Source organism: Arvicola amphibius, chromosome 5, assembly GCF_903992535.2.
Source record: "Arvicola amphibius chromosome 5, mArvAmp1.2, whole genome shotgun sequence".
Lineage (NCBI taxonomy): Eukaryota > Metazoa > Chordata > Mammalia > Rodentia > Cricetidae > Arvicola > Arvicola amphibius.
In genome coordinates, this window is record NC_052051.1 from 81,265,418 (window position 1) to 81,290,108 (window position 24,691).

Sequence of the window (24,691 nt, forward strand, 5' to 3'; positions counted from 1 at the left end):
ATAGACGTGTCCAGAGCTTTCTTTTTGCAATCCATTTGGCGCACATTTTACTGAAGTCCTACTTACTGACTTTGTGTTTTCTCTTTCCTATCACTGGAGTCAGCCAGTCTCCTTCAGTTTCAATGTCCCCTCTCCTGAGCTCGCGAAGATGCAGCACCATTGATTACCTTACTCTGATCTGACCCTTACTGTTGTTCTCCCTGCTCCTGCAGTGCCTGTGCTACCTCGCATGGCCACTAGGAGGCGTCTGTGCTCTGACATAAGCTCCTATCCCTAGGATTGGAGCCAGTTTGAATTGCTTGTGAAGAAAGAGACAAAGTGCATGTAAACTGGCTTCAGTTTTTTTTAAACACGGGTGTCAGAATAGGAGCCTTCCATACTCTAGGAGTTTTCACAGTGTGGCTTTGGGTGCTTGCTTTATCGTTCCAAGTAATTGTTAATTTTGAGCAAATTACAGTTCAGAGGCTCTGTAATTCTAGGTTTTCTTATCTTTAAAATTTATCTAATAGTACATAAATTATAAGATTCATATTAATTAAATAAATTAAAATGATGCATGATACTTGCTTAACAGAATGTGTACTGGTGTGTGTGTGTGTGTGTGTGTGTGTATGTGTGTGTATGTGTGTGTGTGTGTCCTTTAATGAACATTGGCTCCCCCGATTCCTTTTTTCAGCAATTCTTGGTTCAAATGCAAGTCTTTCTGCAGTCTTAGAGGTCTAGAAAGTTCTACTACTGAGCTGCGTGTCCCCAATCCTTTGTTAATCTTGTTGTTGTGACTGATGTCTGTTGGGGAGAGATGGTAGCCCCTGACCTCTCCAAAACAGTTTAGATAGCATCCACGTGTGACAAAAGCAGGTGTGTGTGACAGTTGCTTCCACTGTTTTAGATCAGGACATGCACAGTGTTGCCGTGACGTATATAGATGACGAGGTTCTCTTGCTTTTCAAACGGATTATTACTACAAATCCATTTCACATGCCCCACGCTCCGTATTCTGCTTTTTGAGATTTTTTTTTTTCTGTTACTGAAACAAACAGATCATACACTTTCCCTCCCCAGAGCCTTTGCCCAGGCTGTCCCTGCCAGCACGCCTTTCCTGTGTAGCCCTTCCAGCGTCCGCTAGTCACCTCCCATATCCTGAGGAAGGGACTGGGTCAGCCTTCCTCTTCCTTGTGTTCCTCACGCTTCTCCTCCAGTGCGGGCACACTTACCGCGGCATGTGTCTCAAGAGCCCTGTATTTTCTTTCTTAGATAGAACTTATCCGCAACCAAGACTTACAGCATGGTATGGAGAGCTTCCTTACACTTACTCAAGAATCACTATGGAGCCAAATCCTCACGTATGTTGAAATGATGTCACTGGTGTGGTTTTCTGGTCTAAGTGTTGAATACTAGAGTCATTGCTCAGAGAGGCATTGACAGTTCCTGCTTCAGAAAGTCCTCTGTGTGCTCAGAGGATGGGAGGAACTGGAACTGAACTGTGCAGGGTTCCAGGGGAGCGAGCTGCCGCTCCCGACCCCTCCTGTGTGAGCACTGCTGTGTTGTGCTGTGCAGCACATCCTTGCAGCTGGCCAGTGAGGGTAGGGCACCTTTCCGTTTCTCAGCTCTGTTGTCACTTGTGAAAAAAATCTGGGGTTTGTTAAATTTATATTTATATTCTGTGGGTACAGTTTCCAGACTTCCAACTACTGCCACTTGGCCCTGTTTCTACTGCTTCTTTTGTTTTTGAAGCTTTCCATGATAGCTAGGCAGTCGTGGTAGTAACATGCCTACAGTCCTACAACTCAGGAAGCTAAGGCAGGGTGATCATAAGTTCAAGGCCAGCCTTAACAACACACTAAAGCCGAATCTCATAAAAAAAAATCCATGTCAGTAGACAAAGATTTTTGGTCTATAAATAAGCTTGTCAAAGGCTAGAGTTGAAGCCCAAGAAAGAGCTCCCAGTTCAGTTCTTGGACTCTTGCCTTCGGCAAAAATGTTCTGCTTTACTAAAAGAGACTTTGAAGAAGTGGAGTTTTGCTTATTCATTTGGACACACAGAAGTGTGGAGTGTTTTAGAGCCCTAGCCACATGTAAGCACAAAGGCCTTGTGTGCTGACGTCCCCAGTACAACATGAGCCCAGGGGAGGTGGCTGCTGCCCTGGGGGTTCTTTCCTAGAGCCGGCTGCAGGCTGTGACTGCAGAAGGTGTGAAACTCCTTCTCTCTGAGTAGACTTGGAGACCTGGGCAGCAGAAGCTGTCCCCACTTCGTCACAGCCGGTTACCTGCTTGTCCATGACCACAGTGGCAAAGCTGGGGGCTAAACAGGCTGAGGGGAGGTCCTTCTTCATTTGTTCCAGCTTGTCTTTCAGTCAGCTTTCTTTTCGGTCAACATTGCTGTGTGTCTGTTGTGGGCAGTTCCTGAGCTTAATAACCACCATTTTTAGAGTACACAGAAGCCACATGGTCCTTCCTGAATATTGTCTTTCACTTTAGAGTCATTTTTTAAAACAATTTTTCAAAAGAATTTTTTTCATTGACAATCTTTTTTGACCCTTATTGAAACTATAGTCTCAGCACTTAGGAAGGTGTAAGAGGGCTTCTGGGTTTGAAATAAACCCTTCTCTGGAGAAACAAAAGTGGCTTGGCTGTGGCCTGGTTGAACAGCACAAGACCCTGGGTTTTCTTCCTAGCACCACAAAACATAAACCAACCAAACCAAACCAATGCCCCTTAAATTAATAAAAATGAAAAATTATCTATGTTTCTCTTAACTATATATCATTAACAAGTCTTAAATATTCTATATGGATGTAATACTTATATAATATTTCATAGTTTTTCACTACATTAATTTATTCAAGCAAGCCTCTTGTTGAACATTAAGATTGCTAGGAAGATGAGCTAGGAAGGCTGCTCAGCCAGTAAGTGCTTGCTGCACAGGTGTGAGGACCCGAGTCGAGACCCACTTTCCAGTTTCAGGTAGAAGAGCACAGTAATTCCTGTTTGGAATCCCAGTGCTGAGAAGTTCGCTGGCCAGTTAGTCTAGCTACTTGGTGAATTCCAGGCAAGTGAAGGATCCTGCATCAGACAAAATAAGAAAGACCAGACTGTACCTGCGGGATGCTCTAGAAGTTATCTTCTGGTCTCTAAGCATATACATGTGCAAACACATGCACACAAAAGAGTCTCAAATTATAATTCCTATCATGGAATTTTGTATGTTTATTGCTAATGTATTTAGTATACATACATTTATGTTGAGACAGGGCCTCATTAGATAGATAGGCTGACTTCAAATTTCTTTAGCTAAAGATGGCTTCAAACTCAAAACCCTGCTATTCTAGCCTTCATATTGGTGTTAGAGGCATGACCACAATGCCCAGCTTTAGATGAAGGTCTTGAAGCTTGTTTATCTTTGTACAAACTGAATGATATTGGGCCTGATGTATAAAGTAGATTAAAACTTAATCAGCTGCAAGTCCCACCAACATGACCTTTCTGGAGACCCAGGCCCACCTTTGTGTCACTGAGCCGCTCTAGAATGGTCTGCTGCATTCTCCACTTTCCTTCAGATGTCTCCTGAGGATAGAATGCCTTTACTGAGCAGCAAGATGACGCCGAATTTTAATTTAGACATTCAGTTCCAAAGGATCTCTATTTAGAGAGTTGGTTAAAGAGTCTAAATTAGTCCTCCATTACCCATCCCATGTCTCCCTCTCTCTATACTTCACTACCAAAAATAGCCGAGAAAAAACCATATACCACTTAGAAACATAATGCAAACTTGATGTTGTCACAGTGTTGAGTCCCAAGCGAGTCAGGCAAGTGCTAATGAGATTCTCAGTCACATTCTAGAGCCATCCTCTTTCCATTCTTGTTTTTTTGTTAGATGTGTAATTCAGGCATCTGCTTTTTCTCTTTCTCTGTGAAGGTAGATTCTAGCTGGGAGGTGGGCAGGAAGCACAGCTTCCTGGGATTTCACTTTAGAATTTGTTCTCTTGAACAAATAACCTTCTTGTTTTGTTCTGTTGACCTGAGTTCTGTTTCTTCTCTAAACCCCCTGCTTAGTAAACGTGCTGTGATAAGCACAGAGGCCCGGCTTTCATGCTGGCTTCACACTGCTGTGCTGCGCCAGTGCTCCTGTGGCGGGGATGGGGACAGACTCAGGACTGCACTGTCCTCTGCGCGCCCATCCTGTCACTGCAGGCTCTTCCGGAAGCTTCCTGAAGCACATCCTATGGGTCCAGGAAGCTTTCGTGGGTACTGCACTGTTTTCACAGCAGTGCCGAGAGTGTGTGTTTGTAACTGTGTAGCCTTTGCTCTGATGCTATAGGATGAATGGGGGCACCTCCAACAAACTGCCAGTGATCGCTCTGCCCCCACTACAGCACATTCCTACCTAGGGTTTTCAAAATGCTCAGGTTAGCACCCATAACATGGCTCAGTGGACAAAGGCACTGACCGCCCCCCACCCCAAGCTTGATGACCTGAGTTCAATCCCATGAACCCACATGGAGGAAGTGGAGAACTGGTTCCTGTAAAATTGTCCTCTGACCTTCACATGTGTGCTGTGCACATGTGGGCGCATGTTCACACACAATAAAAGAATGTAATTTCAACAGTTAAAGATGAGGCACTATAGAGATAGTTCAGAGGTTAAGAGATTTGTTGCTCATGTTAGAGGACTTGGATTTAGTTCCCTATGCTCATGGCTGCTCACAACCGTCTGTAACTGTGGTTCTAAGAGATCTGATGCCCTCTTCTGACCTCTGAGCACCAGACACACAGATAGTATAAATACATTCATGTCAGCAAAAACACACTCATAAAATAAAAACACATACTCATAAGGTGAAAATAAATCTAAATTTTTTCCAATTAAAAATAAAAATACTAATCCAGGCATAAGTGGTAAGTGCTTTTACTTAGAGATCTGCCTGCATGTTCTACAAAGAGAGAGAGTTTCAAGATAGCCAGGGCTATGTAGAGAGACCCTGTCTTAAAATACAGACAGACAGACCAAAAAAAAACCAAAAAACAAAAAACAAACAAAAAAAACTAATTTCAAGTACATCTTAGTAGTTCATTTGATGAAACTGAAAGAATGCATAAGGCATATCTCCTAGAAACTGAGTGTGACTGAGTTGTAAGCTGTTCTCCCCATAGATTGCTTTTATATAAAACAGCTGGCAAACAGACCTCTTTGCCAGATCTGAGACTCTGACTGATATTTCCTCACCAGCAAATGAAATTAGTTTCACTTTAGTGAAAACAGTGGCCAGGGTGTGTTGTCAATGATAAAAGTTGAATTTCCAAGCACAAACCAGACTGGGGAAACTAAGCGTCCATTGCTGCGAGCCTGGCTTTTTCCATGACCTAGACTTGTTTGATGAACTCAGTGACGGTGTTTACAGTGGTGTGACCGGGTGACATGTGCGAAGGCTTAGAAGGTCTGTGTGACTCAGTGACAAGAACCATGCAAGGGTAAAGATCCATTCGGATTCTGATGTAAACCACTGGAAAGAACAAGAAAAGTCTGAGATAGCATCAGATCCCGAGTGGGGCTAACTCGAGATCCGCCAAGGCTGAGCTTGGGATGCAGTCACAAAGCAAAGCTGCTCTCTGATAGGGCTGTGCACTAATTTTAGCAGAGTAAATGCAGAAGCAGGGGAGCTGGCTGCCTCCTGTGTAGACCGACACGATGTTTGCAAAGCAGGAGCTGCTCTCATCACACTTTTATATTGAAATTACAATTTTCCATACACAGTTATATATATTTGCTGTTGCATTTTGAATGGATTACCAATGGTATATTTATTTATCTGGACACAGGGTCTTGCTGTATGGCCCAGGCTAGTTGTGAACTCTGTCCTCCTTCCTCAGCCTCCCTGGCTTTATTGCATGTACCACCACTCTCAGTTCAGCTTTAATTGTAATATAGTAAATATCAATAACTATAACCTAAAAGAATGAAGGTTCAGACTGGGCGTGGTGGTGCACACCTTTAATCTCAGCACTTGGAGGAAGAGGCAGGCAGATCTCTGTGAGTTCAAGATCAGCCTGATCTACATAGCAAGTTCCAGGCCAACCAGAGCTCCATCATCAACAGTAAAGTGAGGACATCAATCATTTTGGTAGTGTAAAGAATGAAAGCCACTGTCCTAAAATGTGTGCTGGGCTCTTGAGATTTAGTAAGACACAGAGCTTTTGTGGAGCCAGTGCACAGCCTGTGACTGATGTTCATAACTTCCTGTGTACGTGGCCACACTGCAAACTACATCACTGAGCTGGCTATGGACAGCAAGCTGTGCTTTGCAGTATGGTTAAGTCTGTAACTTTACAGTTCTAAGAGTGTGCTCTGAGTCCTATTCTAGAGAAAAGAAACGGACCACATGTGATTGTTGGCATAGCACAGGACCAGGATGGCCTCAAGCTGGCCTCAGCCTCCCGAGTGCTAAGATTGCTGGCTCACACCACCATGCCAAAGATTTGGTTTCTGTTTAGGAAGCTAGCTACTCTAAATATTATTTTTCAAGAAAGCAAATCTATTGTTGAGACTAAAACAGGAATAGGATGGATGGAAGGCACCCAGTTGAGAGTGCTCCTGTTCTTCTCTGAGCCTGAGTGTGTGGACTCACTGGCTGGCACTTGGCTGCTCCACTGAGCACAGCACTGCCTTTCCAGAGCCACCCTGAGCGTGCTGGCATTGGCCGCTTTGTGAGGATGCGAGAGAAAGGAGAGGGTGGACAGGCTCCAGCATTCGGATTTAGTGCTTTCCTACTCCACTGGAGGAGGTTGACTTGCTTCAGCATAGAGACGGAGGGAGGAGACTACTCTACTCTTCTTGCCTTCTGTTTATTACATTGCCCTGCTCAGAGCTTGGCTCATTTTGCCTTTTTTTCTGTTCCCCATGCCTGCCTACTGTGCCTTGTGTACCTGTCCCTGCACTTGCTTCGGCTTGCTGCCAGTGGCATCCTGTGCTGTGCACTCTGAAGAGCCGCATTGAGGAGAACACTGGCCACACCTTCAACTCCTTGCTGTGCAATCTTTATCGGGACGAGAAGGACAGTGTGGACTGGCACAGTGATGATGAGCCCTCGCTGGGGAGCTGCCCCATCATTGCGTCACTTAGTTTTGGTGCCACTCGGACTTTTGAGATGAGGAAGAAACCCCCACCTGTAAGTATTCTCTGCCTTAAACACGCGTTTTCCTCTCTTACCTCCTAATCAGTGAAGAACCCAGACCTCCTAAAAGCTGCTCTTTCTGGGATTAGGGGTAGGAGCACATAACAGCGGTGAAACATTTCCATTTGATCGCCTCCTCCAAATGTGTGGCTTCCAAAGTACCCACTCATGCATTTGCTTATCCAGCAGGAATTGTCCCCCTCTCCAGGTCCTGAGGGCCCAGTGCCACTGCTGGAAAGGAGGGGAAGTTCCAGTCCTATGCAGAGCATCTGGGGGATCGCACCTGTGGCACATGCTGTGTGTGGAGAGTCACAGAAGGGTGACTCCAGAAACTCAAGAAAGATGCCCTGACTTGACTGTCATTTCCTGTGTGCCTGCGTGGCATACCTCTGTTCTGTGAGGGAGCATCATGCAAATCCTCATTGTCTTCTAGTCTTCTTCTGAAAGGGTGTGTGAGCCTGTGGCTTCTTGAGCGAGAGGAAGCTCAACCCAGATTCCCAGGCAGTGCCTAAGTTGAGGCTGGAAAGCAGTCACTAAACTAACTTTAATTTCAGTTTTCACCCTAGTTCTTATGTAGATTACATGACATTAAAAGATTTAGAACTACTGATCCCCAAGTCCCTGCCCTAATGTTTTGAATCAAAAGGGAACCTTAGAACAAAGATAGAAAGCTAGAAGAAAACTCCAAGAGAGGAAACTCACTAAGTCATTCTGATTCCAGAGTTCTGGTTATTCAGCTCACATCATTAAATCAGGCCCCATCAGTGTGGAAGGCCAGCAGGCTGTGTTTTGATTATGACCTAATTCAGTCCTCCTGACTTGCTCAGAGCTCCTGTCTCCTCTGCATTAGATACTTCTGTAAGAATGCAGTTAACAGGCCATGCAGGCTGCAGTGCCATTGGGTTTCCAGGCGTGCTGTTTTATAGCATACTAAGTTACTTGGCACATATGACATCAAACTCCAATTGTTGGTATCATTTCCATTGATCAATTTGATTCAGTTTGGTTCCCACCTAAACTTTGCTTGTTGTTGGTAGAGCATTCTCAGTCACCAGGGTAAGAACCATGACTGTATTCTCCAGCAGCCTTCTTGACGACTAGGGAGCAGCCTTCTTGGGGACTAGGGAGTGTGAGTTGAGCACCAAATATCTGGCCTTTGTTGGTGTCTTTTGCACATGGTTACACTTCTATACATGGGCCCACGCTTGGATCCCAGGCTGCACATATGAAAAGTTCTTCTTGCATGTGTAAGGCTCCGATATTAGAGATAGCGGGGGAGCACTATGTGCCTGATGGATTTTCAGACCCTCTCCTCAAGCAGACGGTGGGCCCCATCCCTTTTCCAGGTGGGTCCTGGGCTGCAGGTATAGCTGTAGGGGAGATGCAGCTCCCTTCGCTCTTATACTGGAAGCTTTGGTGTCACCCTCTGTTTGGTTCTTCACAGTTACTTGCTTTGTTGCCAAGTGTTTCAGTGACTGTTTCTTTGCCCACGTACATTCAGCACCACCCCCTTTTGGAAAAAATTAGGGGCCTTTTTATAGGTGGGAACTTAAGAATTCCCAAAGTATGCTTTCTGGGTAGTTAGTTCCAATGTACATGTGGCTCCCAGCTGCTAAACATTAACAGTGCGTTGGTGCCCAGAAACACACCCTGACTGTCTCCCTCCCAGCACAGGGCTCCTCATTCTCTCATAGGAAGACCTGTCTCAGGGCCTAGGGCTGTAGCTCAGAGCCACATGAGCAAGGCCCCGGTTCTATCAGCACCACAAACAAACCAAGCAAAAGCCCAGCACGTGGTGGCCTAGAACTCCATCTTGGTAGTAATTTGTTACGTTGTAGGTTGGCGTGTGGTCGGCAAACAACAAACACATACAACGCTGTTTCTGGGTTGTGGCCGTGGTACAACAAATCTGTTTAAGAGAGATTGCCCACACTGAGGCTGCCTCCTTAGGCCTTCCTGAAGTCTGTTCTCAGGAACCTGGGGAAAGCATAGGTCATGGAGTGATGGAAGAGATCAAGTCCCCTTGGTTTCCCTGGACTCCAACTGTGCCAGCTGAGTTAATGGAACATAATACATCTCATAAGTGAGAAAATTTATCTGAGGTCTTGAAATAAAGTTGGCTGCGGAAATGAGTTTGGGAAGAAACATAAACAGTCAGTACCCCAGGTTACTGGCTCTAGTAAGTTTTGACTTCTGGCCTCATTTCAACTGGGATTGAATTTGGCATAATTCTTGTACATACTCTCAATTTTGACTTTTGTTTAAGATGGAGAAGCTGAGTGTTATTGTGTTCGAGATTATAATCACACATTGATGATTACAGCCTAGAAGTTCCACTTGATTAAACACAGCACATGTTTAAACTTTGGAGGACTCACTTCAGACTTCATTAACAGATTCCAAAACTCTGGAGCCCATAAAAGTAACCAAATGCAGAAGCCTTACTTTGAGTTGACAGCCATGGAAATATTTCTCAGGGCATACATCTTATTGCAAATAGGCCTTTTCCTGAAGGATTCAAGGGAGTCAGCTCTTCAAATCTTTGTCTACTTTTCTGTCTAAATTCAGGTAGTGGCTCAGAGAATAAGACTCATGACTCACAATCCAAAGTTAAACAGGATCAGTCACTCTTCTGTGTGGCACGTGGAGTCTGACTTGCAGTACTCTTAGGACCTGTCTCTGAATGTCACTACTGTTGTAATCTTCCTGTCTGCCAACAAGATGGTTGTAGGAGGGAGTTTTCTACACTCCTGTTAGCTTTGACCTATCTGACGAGAGCTGTCACTGATTGGCTTTCTCATCTGAAGCAGATAAAAGCCAAGAGATTTCTTGTGTTTCACCTATCTATGGAGTTTTGAGACAGAGGCCTTTGGGGGCTACTTTCAAAGACTTCTTGTTTGTTTGTTTGTTTGAGACAGGATCTTGTGTAACAAAGATGAACTTTTGATCCTCCTACCTCTATCTCCCCAGTGCTGTGAATGCATTCACCATGTGCCCAGAAAGAGAATTGTTTTTTTCTTTTTCTTTTCTTTTTTTTTTTTTTTTTTTTTTTTTTTTTTGGTTTTTCGAGACAGGGTTTCTCTGTGGCTTTGGTGCCTGTCCTGGAACTAGCTCTTGTAGACCAGGCTGGCCTCGAACTCACAGAGATCCGCCTGCCTCTGCCTCCCGAGTGCTGGGATTAAAGGCGTATTGTTTTTTCATAACAAATTCAGACTCTCCCACCCCTGTAACAGCTGCTTGCTTTGCAGTCTGGTACCTAGATCAGTCTGGCTACTGATCTTCTGAAAGCTACCCCGTGTTCTACACAGTTTCAAACAGTTTCTCCCTTGCTGACGTGGAAGGAGATCTACACACCCTCTGATTTGTGGAGCCCATGCCTTCAGGATTAAACATGGAAGAACAGGGTGCCCATCCTTCCTTCACTGTCCTCTGCCCTGGCCTGTGGAGTCTGACTCTGATTTTTCCCCTAGTGGCAGTAAGGTACAAAGGGCACAGTAGTCTTTATTGGTTTTGTTCTGCATCCTGTCCCTTCCTTTGGTGTGGGTTAAAACAGAAACTGGCCAGTGCCAGCCTGCCCTGTCCAAAGATGAGGGAAAACTTACCAAATCCACGTCAAAAGACCTTTTGTACCCATCAGAGTGGGTTTCTGAAAGCTTTTCTGCACTACTTATCCAGAGCCCAGTTGTAATTTCCAAACTACATCATGTTCCTGTTTGCAAAGATTAGCCTGGTTCTTTCCCCATCTAACTAATTCTATACAGAAGAGCAAACTAGAAAAGGAGCTACAAAAGGCGCTTGGCAGGCTGCTATTTCTCTGTCGGTTACCGTGGAAACAGTGATGGCTGGGGGGTTATTAGATAATAGCAGGAAGTTTGTGATGCACTGGAGGGTTAGATGCCAAAAGCCTTGTTTTTGTAGCAAATTACCTTGGATGAGCTCTTTTCCTGATCAGCTGAACCGTGCCTGTAGGAGAGGCTCCTCTCCACATTGAGATGACTGAGGTGAGGCAAAAGAGGCTTCTCTCTGGCCATTCCTTTTCCCGGCAAGGAAGAAGGGTGTGCCTCACAGCAAAGGGGGTAGCTGCAAAAGCAAGGCTAATGGTAGAGTCTCTGAGAACACATTTCACTAAATGATTTATAATATACTCACTCCTGGGAATACTGGAGAATTAAAAAGTCATCTTGATCATAAATATTGATTTTTTTTTTCCAGAGCGTTAGAAAAAAAGGAAGATATTGAGATCTAAGATGTTATAGCACTGAGTGGCTTAACCTTGGAAGCTGGACAGCCTGGAACTGTGTGGCATTCAAAGTTAGTGACTGAGCCTCCACTGCAGGCAGTGGCCCCCTCTGCTACAGTTTTTAGTTATCATCATTTGTCCTTTTAATTGTTTTGAGACAGAATCTTGCTTGTTTTAAGGCCCCAGCCTCAGGCTCACAGGTAGCTCCCCCAGGGGCTGGCATTACAGCTGCCACCGTCCAGGTACTCTCCTTTTCCTTCAGCCATCCGATCACAGCATCTGCCCTGATGACCCTGTTCTTCTCAAACACCACCCAGTGAAAGGAAGTTTAGGGAATCATTGAGATGCCTTTCCAAGAAGGCTGTGGGAGTGGTCAGTGGGTTTGAACTGCTCTAAGTGCTGTGCTGGAGCTGAAACAGTACACGTGGTAAGAGTGGGACCCCAGAACGGGGCAGCCACCGGGTCAGAAGTAGTGAGGGGCTTTGAACTCCATGGAGGGTGGGAGTGGGAAAGAAAGGTGCCTGGGAGGGCGAGTAAAGAAATATACATTACCTTCAGACCTGAAGCTCTGGAAGACTCGGAATTATCATTTGCTTCCTTGGGACCTTGTCTCAGCCACAGTTTGTGCCCTGCTATGTTTTGGAAATGACTAGTTCCCAAGTTTCTCTTTTGCTTGTTTATCTGTAAAGCCTCTCAGTGTGTAGCCCAGGTTGACCTGGGATTTTGGATCTTCCTGCTTCAGCTTTCAGTGTGTTTGATTATAGGTATGCCACCATGCCCAGTGAAGTGATATAGAGGTTTTCTTTTCATTTACATTCATATGCATGTGTGTATGTATGTCAGTAATATGTGTATGTGTCAGGGCATGTGTGTGCCACATCACACATGTGAGATCGGTGGCAACTTTTAGGAGTGTGTTGGTTCTCTTCTTTCCACCATGTGGGTCCTGGGGATCAAACTTATATCATCAGGCTAGATGATAGGAGCCATCTTGCCAACCCTAGATTTAGTAGTTTGGTTTGGTTTTTAGTGTTGGGGAAGGGTGTCTGTATATGTGTGTAGAAAACAGAGGTTGACTCTAGGTGACTTCATTGATTGATTGCTCTCCACCTTATCTTTTGAGACACTGTTTCCCACTGAACACAAACTCACTGATTTGGCCAGACTGTGTGATTAATAAGCCCCAGGGAATCCTTCTGTCTCTGCCTCCCCTGTGCTGAGATTGCAGTCACATGGTGCCATGCCCAGCTTTTTATATGGATAATGGGGATCCAGACTTGGTGTCTCATGCTTTATCAGTCATCTCCTCTTCTGTTCTCCTGGATTTAAAGCAGGTTTTCCAAAATAATTTATCGTATTTCCATGTATGCCATTGTTAAGCATGAAGTTTGCCAGCAAATTTGTCCCTCAAGCCTTATCAGAGCAGTAGAGTTTTTCTCCTACCATTTGCAATACTCTAAGACTGTTTCCTGAGGGTTCTGGTGATTCTTTCTTGAGGATGGCTATATAACTTAGGAGAAAATGACTTAGTGTTTTTGAAGAGATAGGAAGTCCCATCCTGGGGCACAGTGAGCCAGCATGGGGAGCACAGTAGGTGAAGAGATGGGGAGATGGGCAAGGCTGGATCCAACAGACTCTTGGGAACTTCAAGGAGGACATTTCAGTACATGAAGAGGCCAATGAATGTGTGGAGCAGGAGAACTTGGCCTGGGTAAATGCTGTAAATGGTCAGTGTTGTTCTTATGTAGAGCCCAAGCTAGAAAGGAGCAAGAGCAGAGCAAGGCCAGCGAGGAGTCTATTAGACATTGTTTATACCTGGGGCCAAGGGAAAAGAAGACAGACGAGAGCAAACTTGAGCTGGAGGGGGCATGTATTTTTAAGGAGATATTGCAGCAGTGGTCCACAGGTGTTAGGGAGGGGGAAGGATGCTCTACCCTTACTAGATTGAGAGGTGACCATCTGTATGAGAGTGCTTCAGGAGATGTTTGTGTTTGTGGAGACTGCTAGGTCTCAGTTAGGATGAGGAGGAAGAGGCTCCCTTCAGGTTGAGGATGTAGGCAGCCTTTCTCTTTGTGAACAGGAATGCCAAAGGATGTGATGGAAGGCACAGGAGGAAGTGTGAGGTATGTGTGGTCAGGTCATGCCCAGGAATAGCCTGGACGAGCACTCTGCTATTGATGGTCACCTCTGGAGTGGTGTGGTCGGCTGCATGCATGCAGGCTGTGTGCTTTCCTGCTCTCAGAGGATGAAGGGTGTTTCTGGCGCTGCGCTCTTTCATGATAGCACTTCCTTTGGACTACATCTCTAGGAAGTGTGTGTCACTGAAAACAGCATCCTCATCACTAACTTCAGATTTCCAGGCGACATCCAGTAGCTCTAGTGGCTACAGCTCTGAGTGAAAAGCTGGGCTTGCTGTTGCTTCAGTTCCATAACTGCCTGCCCCACCCAACCCCCAGGACTGTGCCAACAATAAATCTGAATAGTAAACACCATCAGCGAGTGCTTCCTTCCTAGCACGTCTGGTTGAGGAGGAAGGCCGGGGATCTGCCTGCTGGTGTGGGCTGCAGTGTTCTGCTTTGTTGCCTACAAAGAAGTCTGCTGCAGCCAAGGACTACTCGGGCCGCCAGACTGTCCTGTGAGCCATCAAGACACTGGTGTGGCCCCACTGGAGTGGGGTAACTGGTCGCACCCACCTGCCCTTTCTGCTTACTTTTCTCACTTATTCTCCAGAACCTTTCAAACCTAATGAATGCCAAAAACCAAGAAAAAAATTGCTAAACTTCCAGACAGTTGTATGTAGCAAGAGAACTTCAAATGGTTGGTTTTGAACCACTGAGCTCTCTGGTCCAAAGCTCTGCTTTTTCAGCTCTCATCTCAGAGGGGCTGCTTCTGTTTTTAAAGTAGTGTGCTTCGGATCAATGCCCAGGATACTGTCCTCCTTTGTGAGGTGAGTCAGCAAAATAACTGCAGAGATGTCTTTGTGGGGTCCCTTTTCACCACTGCATTTAGTATTGCTGCTGGTGTGCCTGGCCCATGAAGCAGCGTCGATGCCAGTCAGGTGCTCACAGGTAATACAAGCACTGCGATGGAATGGTGTTGTTGACAGAAGGGCCTTTATTGGCATAGCCATGTATTGGGAGATAGGGCAAAAGGGGGACAGGTGGCCTTAGCATATAGGTAGCTGCATTTATTGTTTAAAATATTGCAGATTGGAAAAAAAAGAAGCAGCAGCCTTTAGTATACTTATCAGATAGTTTTACCAGTTGTCTGATCCTTGGGCCAGAGAGCTGGTAGGGGTGGAGGGCTCCATTATATCTGTTACCATGTTGAGGAAGCTCTACTTGCTTCTGTCCATGTTCCAGCACCTTGGCTGCTCTTGGTTATGAAGCACAGATTTAAGGATGGAGGTGTAGCTGAGTGGTAGAGTACTTCAGGGCCCTGGGATTAATTCCCCCAACACTGTCCCTCTGGGGGCAGGGAGCTGGCTGCTGGGGAGGGGAGCATAAGAGCAAACATGCAAGTTCAACCAACCAGGATGGTTGACCAGCAGACAACATGAGTTTGTCTTTAGAATGCAGCGATGCACATCTGCAGTCCCCAGATTCCAGAGGTGGGAGGCAAGCACATGTGCCAGCTAGCATGGAGTGAAATGACTGGAACTAGAGACAGAGACAGAGATACAGAGACTGCCTCAGTACGGTGGAAAGCTGAAAGCTGACCTCTGACTTCCACATACACCTGTGCGACTATGCACGTGCACACACAGAGAACATTCTAAAATGAGAAAGGGGGAGGTTATAAAAGGAAGAAGAGAGAAGTGGGGTAAGGTTGGTTGGAATGCACTGTCTGTGTCGTCCCTCTTGAAACATCTGCTCCCCTGCCCTACTCTGTTAGAAGTGTGTGGATGCCGTTATCTAAAGCCAAAAGCACTGCTTCTCCTCAGCCGTCCTCTCCTCACGCACTGCTGCTCAGTGCTGTCCACCTTGTGCGTGTGAAACTCCATGTCTTTTTCTTACTGGCTTCCACAATCCTGTCCTCTCTGGATTATTCATGTACCTTCTTTGTTACTTCTTATCGCCTTCGGGGTTTTTTCTTGACATTCTAAGATGGATTAAATAAGGATGTTAGAGCTTATCTTTGGTTCTGTTATCTTTCTCCTGGTTTATAAATGCCACATGGGGAGGCCTCTGTCTTGTCACTGTGTCCCCAGTGCACAGCACTGATTTGATTAAGCAGCAATAAGCAAACAAATGGAGGTCCTCAAATCTCATGCCTCGGCTGAGCTTTGGAGAACAACTTCTCAATCTCTCATCCCAGGTTCTGCTATCACTTTCTCTGCATTTGTGAGATGTTTCTACTTCACAATAGTACATGGAAGTTCTGAATTCAGCCTTAAAGTTTGAGTCATTATTTTCTCAAAAAAAAAAAAAAAAAAAAAAAAAACCATTTCTGTTGATTGTGTCACTAATTTCTTGGTCAGGTTAATGCTATATTTAGTTCTTTGCTCCCTGTTTCTCATCAAATCAGTGTCTAAATGATCTGAATTTTTATTTTTCTTTTTAAATAAAATATTGCCCAAGCTGGCCTTGAACTCTCCGTCCCCTTTCTTCAGCTTCTTAGACTGTTAAGACCATAGTTACAGCTGGGCATGATGACATATGCCTTTAATCCCAGCACTTGGGAGGCAGAGGCAGGCGGATCTCTGTGAGTTTGAGGCCAGCGTGGTCTACAGAGTGAGTTCCAGGACAGCCAAAGATACACAGAGAAACCCTATTTTGAGACACAACCCCCCCCCCTTACCCCCCAAAAGACTACAGTTACTAAGCCGCTGTCCTGGCTTTCTGATTCTTTTTTTTCTTTCTCTCCTCCTTTTCTTCTTTCTTTTATAAAGCATGATCTTGCTATATAATCCAAGACAGTCTTGAGCTTATGATCCTCTTGCCTCAAGAATGCTGGCATGCACCATCCTCCGCCCTATCTTGCTGCTAGTTCTTCATTGAAATGTCTAAAGATTTCATCCATCTCCTGGTGACATCTTCATCCCAGGCTCTTTTACCACATATCCAAATGCCCAAAACTGCCTTTGCCTACGTGCTCTCAGCCCCATTCTGTATCATCCTCTGTCCATTGCCCCAATGCCAGATAGTAATTTTAGGAGCGGTGGCATTTCCAACTTTCTCCTCCCCACCAACCAGATACTAACTTAGTACCTACCGTGTGTTGGGCACTGTGCTTAGCTCTGGGGATATGACACTGAGCAGGAGAAAGATGGAAGTCCCAGGAGCTGTACAATTGGAAGGAATGTGGGTTTTACTCTGCACAGTGGGAATCAGTGCAGGCTAGGACATGATCTGTTCCCATGTTTAAGGATAACTGTGGCTCTGTGTGGATAACGGCGGGGCAGGCAATAGCAATAGACTACGTGGGAAGCAGTAGACCCAATGGGAGGCTGCTAACTTGAACCAGATGCTGTGGGAGTAGGAGGAGAGAGTAGATTTGAGTGATGTTTGGAGAGATGAAGCAGCAGAACTTGCCCGTGTTTCAGATGTGGGTGCAAGAATCAGGAATGGCTCCCATGTTTTTGGCTTTTTTACTTGGTGGATGGAGGTGCTGCTGTTAACTCTGGTGGTGTAAGAAAGATTTCTTGATTTGATTTTATCCTTTTGTAAAGAGGTCCTTTCTCTCAAAATTTATTTTTATGCTTTGAGTGTCTGCATGTATGTGCACATGCCACTGACATGCCAGGCCTATATAGGTCAGAGGAGGGCATAGGGGCCCCTGAAACTTGAGTTACAGGCAGTTGTGAGCCATCCTGTGGGTGGCAGGGAACCTAACCTAGGTTCTCTGCAAGAGCATCAAGTGTTCTTAATCTCTAGCCCCAGGAATTCTTTTCCTGCATGCTAGGTTTATGGTGCCTGGAACTTACACATGTAAAGTAGGCCATTATGTGGCTTCAATTGTCAGAGACATCATCCAGATTGTGAGAGTTGCACTAGGTGAAGCACTGATAACAAATACCATTTGTCATGTTGCCCATCTACAGGGCTACATTCTAAAAGTTTTGCCCTTCTTCTGTCCTGAATCTCAAGTTATTGCTGTTACTGTCCTCATTGTACAGATAAGGTAATAACAGACATAGTGTCACCTTATTGCAGGATAGCTTAGAAACTGTTGAACTTAGTAATAGTTTATTAATGAGTACTAAAGCAGTGGGATTTGTCGTTTCCAAGACAAGAGAACAGAGGGAAAGGGGCTCAGAGCCGACCTTGAGCTGTTTCTGTCATTTGGTTTAATAGCTCAGAAAAGGCCATTGCTGCTGCTAGGACAAATGGCAGGAGGGAGCCTACAACCAGACTGTCAGGTGTGCACATTATCTATTCCTTGTGTGGTTGCTCTGCTATCCTGAATTATCTGCCTGCCTTTTAGGCATGCTTGATACCTCCTTGTTAAGTACTGTCTGGGCTTCCAGTGCCGCTGTAGCCTGTGGGTCTCCTCTGATGCCTCCAGTGTGCTAACTAGCGATTGCCATGTGCCCAGTGCTTCCTGTGAGCTTGGGACATGAGAAGCAGGTAGCAGGCGCTTACTTTGTTTCCACTGCCCTTTCTGCTTATTTGTGTTTTGTTTTTATTAGGATCCTAGTAACAAGATGAGAGTTTTCTTTAATTGCTCTTCGGGGGCTCAAAGAGATGTAGAATATCAAACGTTCTGCTGTTAACCCAGCACACACTGGGGAGCATTATTTTGCTTGAACAGCCTTTTCTGCTGTGGGGGAGACAGCAATATGATACCTGAAGACAGAGTAGAGTGTGGCACAGGGAAAGGGGTCAAGGAAGAGCAGCAGTGACAGCTGGCTCTGGGAGGTTACAGACTAGCCAGGGCAACTGGTGTAGAAGCAGGACAGTTAGGTTAAGGTCCTGCAGCAGCACGCTGAGAAGACCTTGAGCTAGGTGTGGCCTTCAGTGTTTTTAAAGAGACTAAATTAACTGCCCACGTTTTTAACTGGAGATCTCATATAAAATCCCCACTTAGCTTCTTCCCCAGAAAAGCCAGAGGATGAGCCAGTGCTGGGCAGCAGTGAGAGAGGCCGCTCCGCATCAGCATTTACCCCAGTTTGCAGACACTGGGCTCCTCAGGGTCCCCACTGCCCACTCTGTCATTCCTGGCTGCATCTCTCTTTTATGCCCCTCGAAGGTGCTGGTTCCCTTCTGTAAGGTGAAAGTGCCATGTCATGAGGAGGCAGTGTGGACTGGAGTTCACCATATGAAAGCTGTGAGGGGACGTGATCGTGGGCTTGGGCACTCAGGTCTGTGCCCACCTCCTGCCCTGCCTCTTGCCAGCTTTTCATTCTAGTTCCCTGAGCTTATGAGAAATGGATAGCATTTCCCTGTGGGTTCACATTGAGGATTAGCGATGGCTGTGTGTGATGTATGTAGTGCCCGACATGCCCACCTCCACCATGCTAGCAGCACCGATAAACCTGTCTACAAGCCTAGCAGGAAGCCTTCCATTCAGTACTTGGATATTGTTATGAGAAACATTGGATCTAGTGGGTAATTCAGAGGTAGAGTGCTTGCCTGCCATGCATGAAACCTCACCCCCCGCTTCCCCAACTCCATAAGCATGAAAAACAAAAGCTCACAAAACAAAAATGCAGTTTAGACTAAAGAGTTAAGTCTAAAAATGTGAGCTCTTTTTTCCCCCTAAGGAAACGCAGTTGTATATTTTAACTTTCCTCAGGATGGAAAAAGCCTTTCTAAGCATAAAACCCATGAAAGAGGCTAAAGAAAGGTCAGTGGAGTCGTGTCCAGAAACTCTTGAGCTATCCAACATCAAACAATAGTTAAAAGGCAGAAGGATACGAGGACAATACCTGCCAGACTTATGCCGAGGTGAACGGTTTGCCAGCTCAGTGTCTGCGGTCACGGATGAGTTAGAAAGTGTTAACCCCACAGCACAGCAGACAGAGATTGCAGTGGGGGAGATGACAGCGGGTGTGCACATGGGGAAAGTGGAGCTGGCTGCTTACTTGTGTCGTCCTTTCCCTCGTTCCCCACCACCAGCAACGGGTAGTCTTCAGCCAGATCAGTACTGCCATGTGTTCCTCCTGGAATTACCAACTACCAGAAGCTTTGGAGGAAGCAGTTTGGCACAATAATCAAGCACATTAAAGGTCATACCTTTGCCCAGGTGTTCCCTCTTTAATACTCTACCCAGGGTATTATGTTTAGTGATGCTTCACCTCAAGTCTGCTTGAGTGACCTTTTCTTAGTCCTTTACAAAGAGCAGCAGCAGCAGATCAGCAACACTGGGGTATTAAAATCTCAGTCTCACAATGGATTAATCTTCACTACTGTGCCCAGCACTGGTACAGTGCCTGACCCACAGATGGCCAAGTGTATATGTGAGTGTCAAGAAAAGAATATGCTTGTGCAAAGCAGTATTACATGGCAGTATTTTTGAACTGTTACTATTTAGAGACAGCCAAGTGCTCATCCATTAGAGGCGGAAATGGTGTGTAGATGGAGTACTGCATGTGAATCTGGTAGGAGGAGCAGAGGCTTCTGCATGCCATTGGCACTTGCCTCCGTCACTTAGCATCCGTCTACTGATGTGTTTCTAGCCAACAGCAGCACACAGCCCTTCCCCCGACTGTGAGTGGCAAAACTGACACTGAAAAGTTAGAACTGCATCCCTAACTTGAGTCATGATGTGTTATTATAAGAAAATGTGAAGGTTTTGAAGTAATGATGGCTGAAATTTCTAACACCCTTTAGGACAAGAAAGGGGTGATTACCTGAAAAATCCAAGTTCCATAATGTGCATTACCTTTTTAATGAGAAGGAAAATACCTAGTTTTCTGTCTGTGGTGGTCAATAATGACATAGCAATGAACACAACCAGGATTTCCCCCTAAGTACTATCTTCCTAAGGAAAGTAAATAGGACGATACCTTCGTAGGATGAGGGCAGGAATGTGCAGAGCCCCAGCATTCCTTAGGAAAGAGCACCTGAGCATCCAGATGAACTGCTGTACTTGGAGAGTGAGGGTTCTCTTCAGGATGGGTAGAAAAATAAGCAACTGTGGCTTTTCCTTCTATTTATTAGGTTACAATATGTGGGAAAACTCAGAACATCTACAGTCACCAATCACTCCCCATAGGTGGACTGTTAGCCTAGAAGCTTCTTTTAGCTAATAGCAGGGATAGACATTTTCATCTTAAGCTTCACATTGTTGTCCTGCTTAGGTACAGCAGAGGGTCACAGAGGTGATATAGCCATTGGTAGCTGTGAATGAACTTCTCTGATAGTGAGGCCCCGTTCCCCAAATCACCCAGAACAAACATTGTGACCATGACAACTCTGATAGAGAAAACATTTAATTGGGGTGGCTCACTTACAGTTTCAGAGGTTCATCATGACAGGGAGCATGGAGGCATGCAGGTAGACATGGTGCTGGAGTTGAGAGCCCTACATCCTGCAGGCAACGGGAAGTTGACTGTCAGTCACACTGAGGGAAGCTTGAGCAAAAGACACTTCAAAGCCTACCCTCATAGTGACACACTTCCTCCAACAAGGCCATACCTCCCAATAGTGCCACTCCTTTAGGAGCTATTTTCTTTCAGACCACCACACTTGCCTATTAAATACTGCCCATCTTCTGCAATTAGGAATAGTTTTCTAAGTCGCTGGTGTTAGGAGGGATACATTACAAGCAGGGAAGAAGCAGTATTACCTCTCCGACCACATGCTGAGCACCACGTGAATGCTCACCCTCAAGAACCTGTCTTTTGGTGTGGCTAGTGGCTGTGCTGAATATTATGTGTTCAGAATATGCCTGAAACTTTGTCTCATTGAAGAATTCAGATCGTTAGAGTATCGAGTGGAGAGCGCGTGTGCTAAGCTCGTTTCTGTCAGTGCTGGTGCTGGCCTCTTGCATGCAGAATTCTCTTTTGCCTCAAATGCAGTCAACTTCATGGTTCCAGATGGAATTATAGTGTGCACTCCCAACCCCCACATTGCTCTCGGCACCTCCACCTCGCTGCAGTGTTGTGGATGTTCTGGAAGGTCTCGGAATTGCCCTTGTTGGTGAGTGTCGTCTCACTCTCACCCTAGTGTCTACAATTACAGATTCATGCCGTGTCCACCCCCCCCCCCCCCCCCCCCCCCCCCCTGGTGCTGTAGAGAGCAGGAGAGATCCTTCTGCCTCCAGCCAAGTTTTAACTTGAGCAGACCTGCCTTTCAGTCTATGTTAAGCCTTGAAGCCCTCTGATGTCATGAAGAATGGACCCTCTCTTTTGCTTTCTTTTCTCTAGCAAGGCATTTATGTCCTGTGTCTGGCATACTTTTTCCAAGCACCAACTTTTACCTTCTGAAGTGTAGGTACTCACTTCATGGAGGTGCGCATGGGCCTCCATGGGCAGGGCCACTTCCCAGTGTGCGCTCTGCTTGACTGAGCAGCAAGAGGTCATTGTTTGCTGCTTACTTATTCCTGGAAGAGAAAAGGTGGCAGACACACAAAACCAGCCAACCAATCGAAAGTTGTTTCAAACATTGCTTATGTCTTCTGTCTGTAAAAATTCTGGCTGTCCTTGACAAAGTCACTGCCAAGGGTTGGGCCCTGGAACATAGACTGTTTGTACAAATTCAGTATTGTTTTGATTTTAGATTTTCCTGGGGAAATCATTGTAAACAGTTAAGTTCTCAGAAAGACCCCTGCAGTAATAAACATAAACAGACTTGCACTACAGTAAACCCTGCAGTAACCCAAACACAACCGTTGCATGAAAGGGAGGCAGATGGCCGGATGGGCCCATTGTCTCTGCCCACAGGAAGTGAAGAAAGCAGGAAGCTCAGGTCTGTCCCATTCTCACCCAGGGTGACTCTCACTCTTGGTGACTGAGCCAGGAAGCCAGGAAGCTGCTCGCTGCAGCAGCACTTTGAAGAGGAGCAAACCACTTGTTGACTTCTTTCGCACGTGTGCTGTAGTGACAGTGTAAGGCCCTGAGCTGAACTAGCCAGTGTGCTCAGGATTTGTGATCTCTTCTCAAAAGCATAGACATCAGACAGCCAGGCTGCTTTGACAGCACTGACCAAGTCAAGCCAGAGCGCCTTTCTTTGAGAAATTCCTGCTATTGAGAATACAGCTCCCAAACACCTAGAGTAGCCAAGGGGAGAGCTGGGGTTCTACAGCAATGGCTCTCCACCTGTGGCTTGCGACCCCTATGGGGTTGGGTCAAATGGTCCTTTCATCAGAAATCATAACAGTAGCAAAATTACAGTAAGTAAACAGCAACAAAAATGATTTTATGGAGGGCTGGAGAGATGGCTCAGCGGCTAAGAGCATTGCCTGCTCTTCCAAAGGCCCTGAGTTCAATTCCCAGCAACCACATGCTAGCTCACAACCATCTGTAATGAGGTCTGGTGCCCTCTTCTGGCCTGCAGGCATACACGCAGACAGAATGTTGTATACATAATAAATAAATAAATACATACATACATAAATAAATAAATATTTAAAAAAATATTTTATGGTTGGGGGGTCACCACAACATGAGGAACTGTATTAAAGGGTCACAAGCATTACGAGTTGAGAAACATTGTTTTAAAATAAATACCAATTAGTAAATTATTATTATTATTGCCAGGTGAAGCATGCCTTGATCAAAGGCCATTTCTTCCCAGTATGTAGCACTGTGTAGCAGAGGTAGGTGAATCTGAACCTCCCTCCTAGGTCAGGATAGGCTGAACATCCTGGGGAGCGGTGACTTCCACGATCTTCCCCAGTTCTTCCTGCTGCGGGTCCCCAGGTCCTTCACACACATCATCTAAGGCACAGACTGGCCCTGTGTAGCAGACGCTACCACTTTTATCTTCTTTCCCATGTCACAGATAAGTACCTTAAGGAGTAGAGAGGTAGAATAGCTAGCTGCCTTAAGGCCAAGGGGCTGCCAAGGGACAGAGCGAGCTCCTACAGCCTGGCTGAGGAGGAACTGCCTCCAGGTTCTTTTGCTTCTTGACCATATGAACAAACACTTGAGTAGAATGGCTGCTGTCTTTTAGGAAGAGAATGGAGACTATACATACATGGAAAGAGTGAAGATACCACTGGATCACGGGACCTTGCTAATCATGGAAGGAGCCACACAAGCCGACTGGCAGGTGAGGACTTGAAACTACCACCAATTTCTCTCTGGAGGCAGCTTCTGCCCTACTGAGGAGCAGCCGTTTCAAAGTACACGTATAAGCGAGTGCTTATACTGAGCAAGTAGCAATAAAGTGATGTCATACCCAAGGGGCCAGTCAGAGCAGACCCCTCAGCAGAGGTTTCTGGTTGGTTTTTGTAGTGATGGAGGGGTCCACGTCCTCTGTGCCTGCTGACCACTTCAGACGTGACTAGCACAAATTTTCTTGTAAAAATCTCAGTGGCTGCCATCTTGGGCCTCACAACACAACTATTCTAGGTCAGTGTGGGTAAAGTCACATTAGATAGAAGCCACAGTTAGAAAACGTCGAGATGCCTTGCTGCCAGGGATCAGGGAGTTTTGTTTCAGAGAAGGGAGACCTTTTCCCACGGGACTGTAGAACACCTGCTCGTTTAGACAAGGATAAAATGGAGCTATTTCCATATCTTCATAAATAAGTTGTAAATCATGTTGAACTAAAAAAAATGCACGTGTATTTATTCCGGACATCTATTAATATTTCCATTTAGCACCGCGTGCCCAAAGAATACCACTCCAGAGAGCCGCGAGTAAACCTGACCTTCCGGACCATTTATCCAGACCCCAGAGGAGCACCTGGTGATGGGACATGTCCACAGAGTTGCCACTGAGGTGGGGGCTGTGCACCTAGCGGCCCCTCCCCCACTCCTGGAAGCACTTTGAGAAGCTTCTTCATGCACTCTGGTGATGTGGCTGTTTGGTCCTCCTCCTTTGGATGGGAGCCATGTTGCCAGCATGTCTACGAAGGGAACAGTTTCCCTGAAACAAATCTCTAAATCAAGGGCTACGATCAGGCAAATTAAACACTGCTGTAGCTGTGCTCACAGATGATTTGGTCCATCATTCCCTTTCCTGCTGCCCTTCCCCCTTTAATCTGAAGAAATACAAATGGCCTTGTGCCTCTGGGACAAATCAGAACATATTTGTTCCTCATGACGTTAGCACACGGAGACTGTAAATACTGTCAGTGACTCTGGAGCCTTCCACAGGCAGACAGCTGCTGAAACCCAAACAGAGGCGGCTTCTCTGGGCTTTGGTGAAGTCTTCCTTATGTGTTATTGT

At 45.8% G+C, this 24,691-nt stretch overlaps 1 protein-coding gene across 4 annotated transcripts in view; it reads left to right on the forward strand.

Moving 5' to 3' along the window:
* The window catches only part of Alkbh3 (alkB homolog 3, alpha-ketoglutarate dependent dioxygenase), a 33,303-nt gene extending 8,848 nt beyond the window's left edge, over nucleotides 1–24,455 (forward strand). For all 4 annotated transcript variants that reach the window (XM_038329649.2, XM_038329651.2, XM_038329650.2 and 1 more), the window contains 4 exons: nucleotides 1,255–1,343; nucleotides 6,954–7,163; nucleotides 23,469–23,567; nucleotides 24,121–24,455. In XM_038329649.2, the coding sequence (XP_038185577.1) occupies nucleotides 1,255–1,343; nucleotides 6,954–7,163; nucleotides 23,469–23,567; nucleotides 24,121–24,240 (518 nt within the window). In that variant the 3' untranslated portion in view covers nucleotides 24,241–24,455. The remainder of the gene's footprint in view (nucleotides 1–1,254; nucleotides 1,344–6,953; nucleotides 7,164–23,468; nucleotides 23,568–24,120) is intronic.
* The last annotated feature ends 236 nt before the right edge of the window (nucleotides 24,456–24,691 follow it).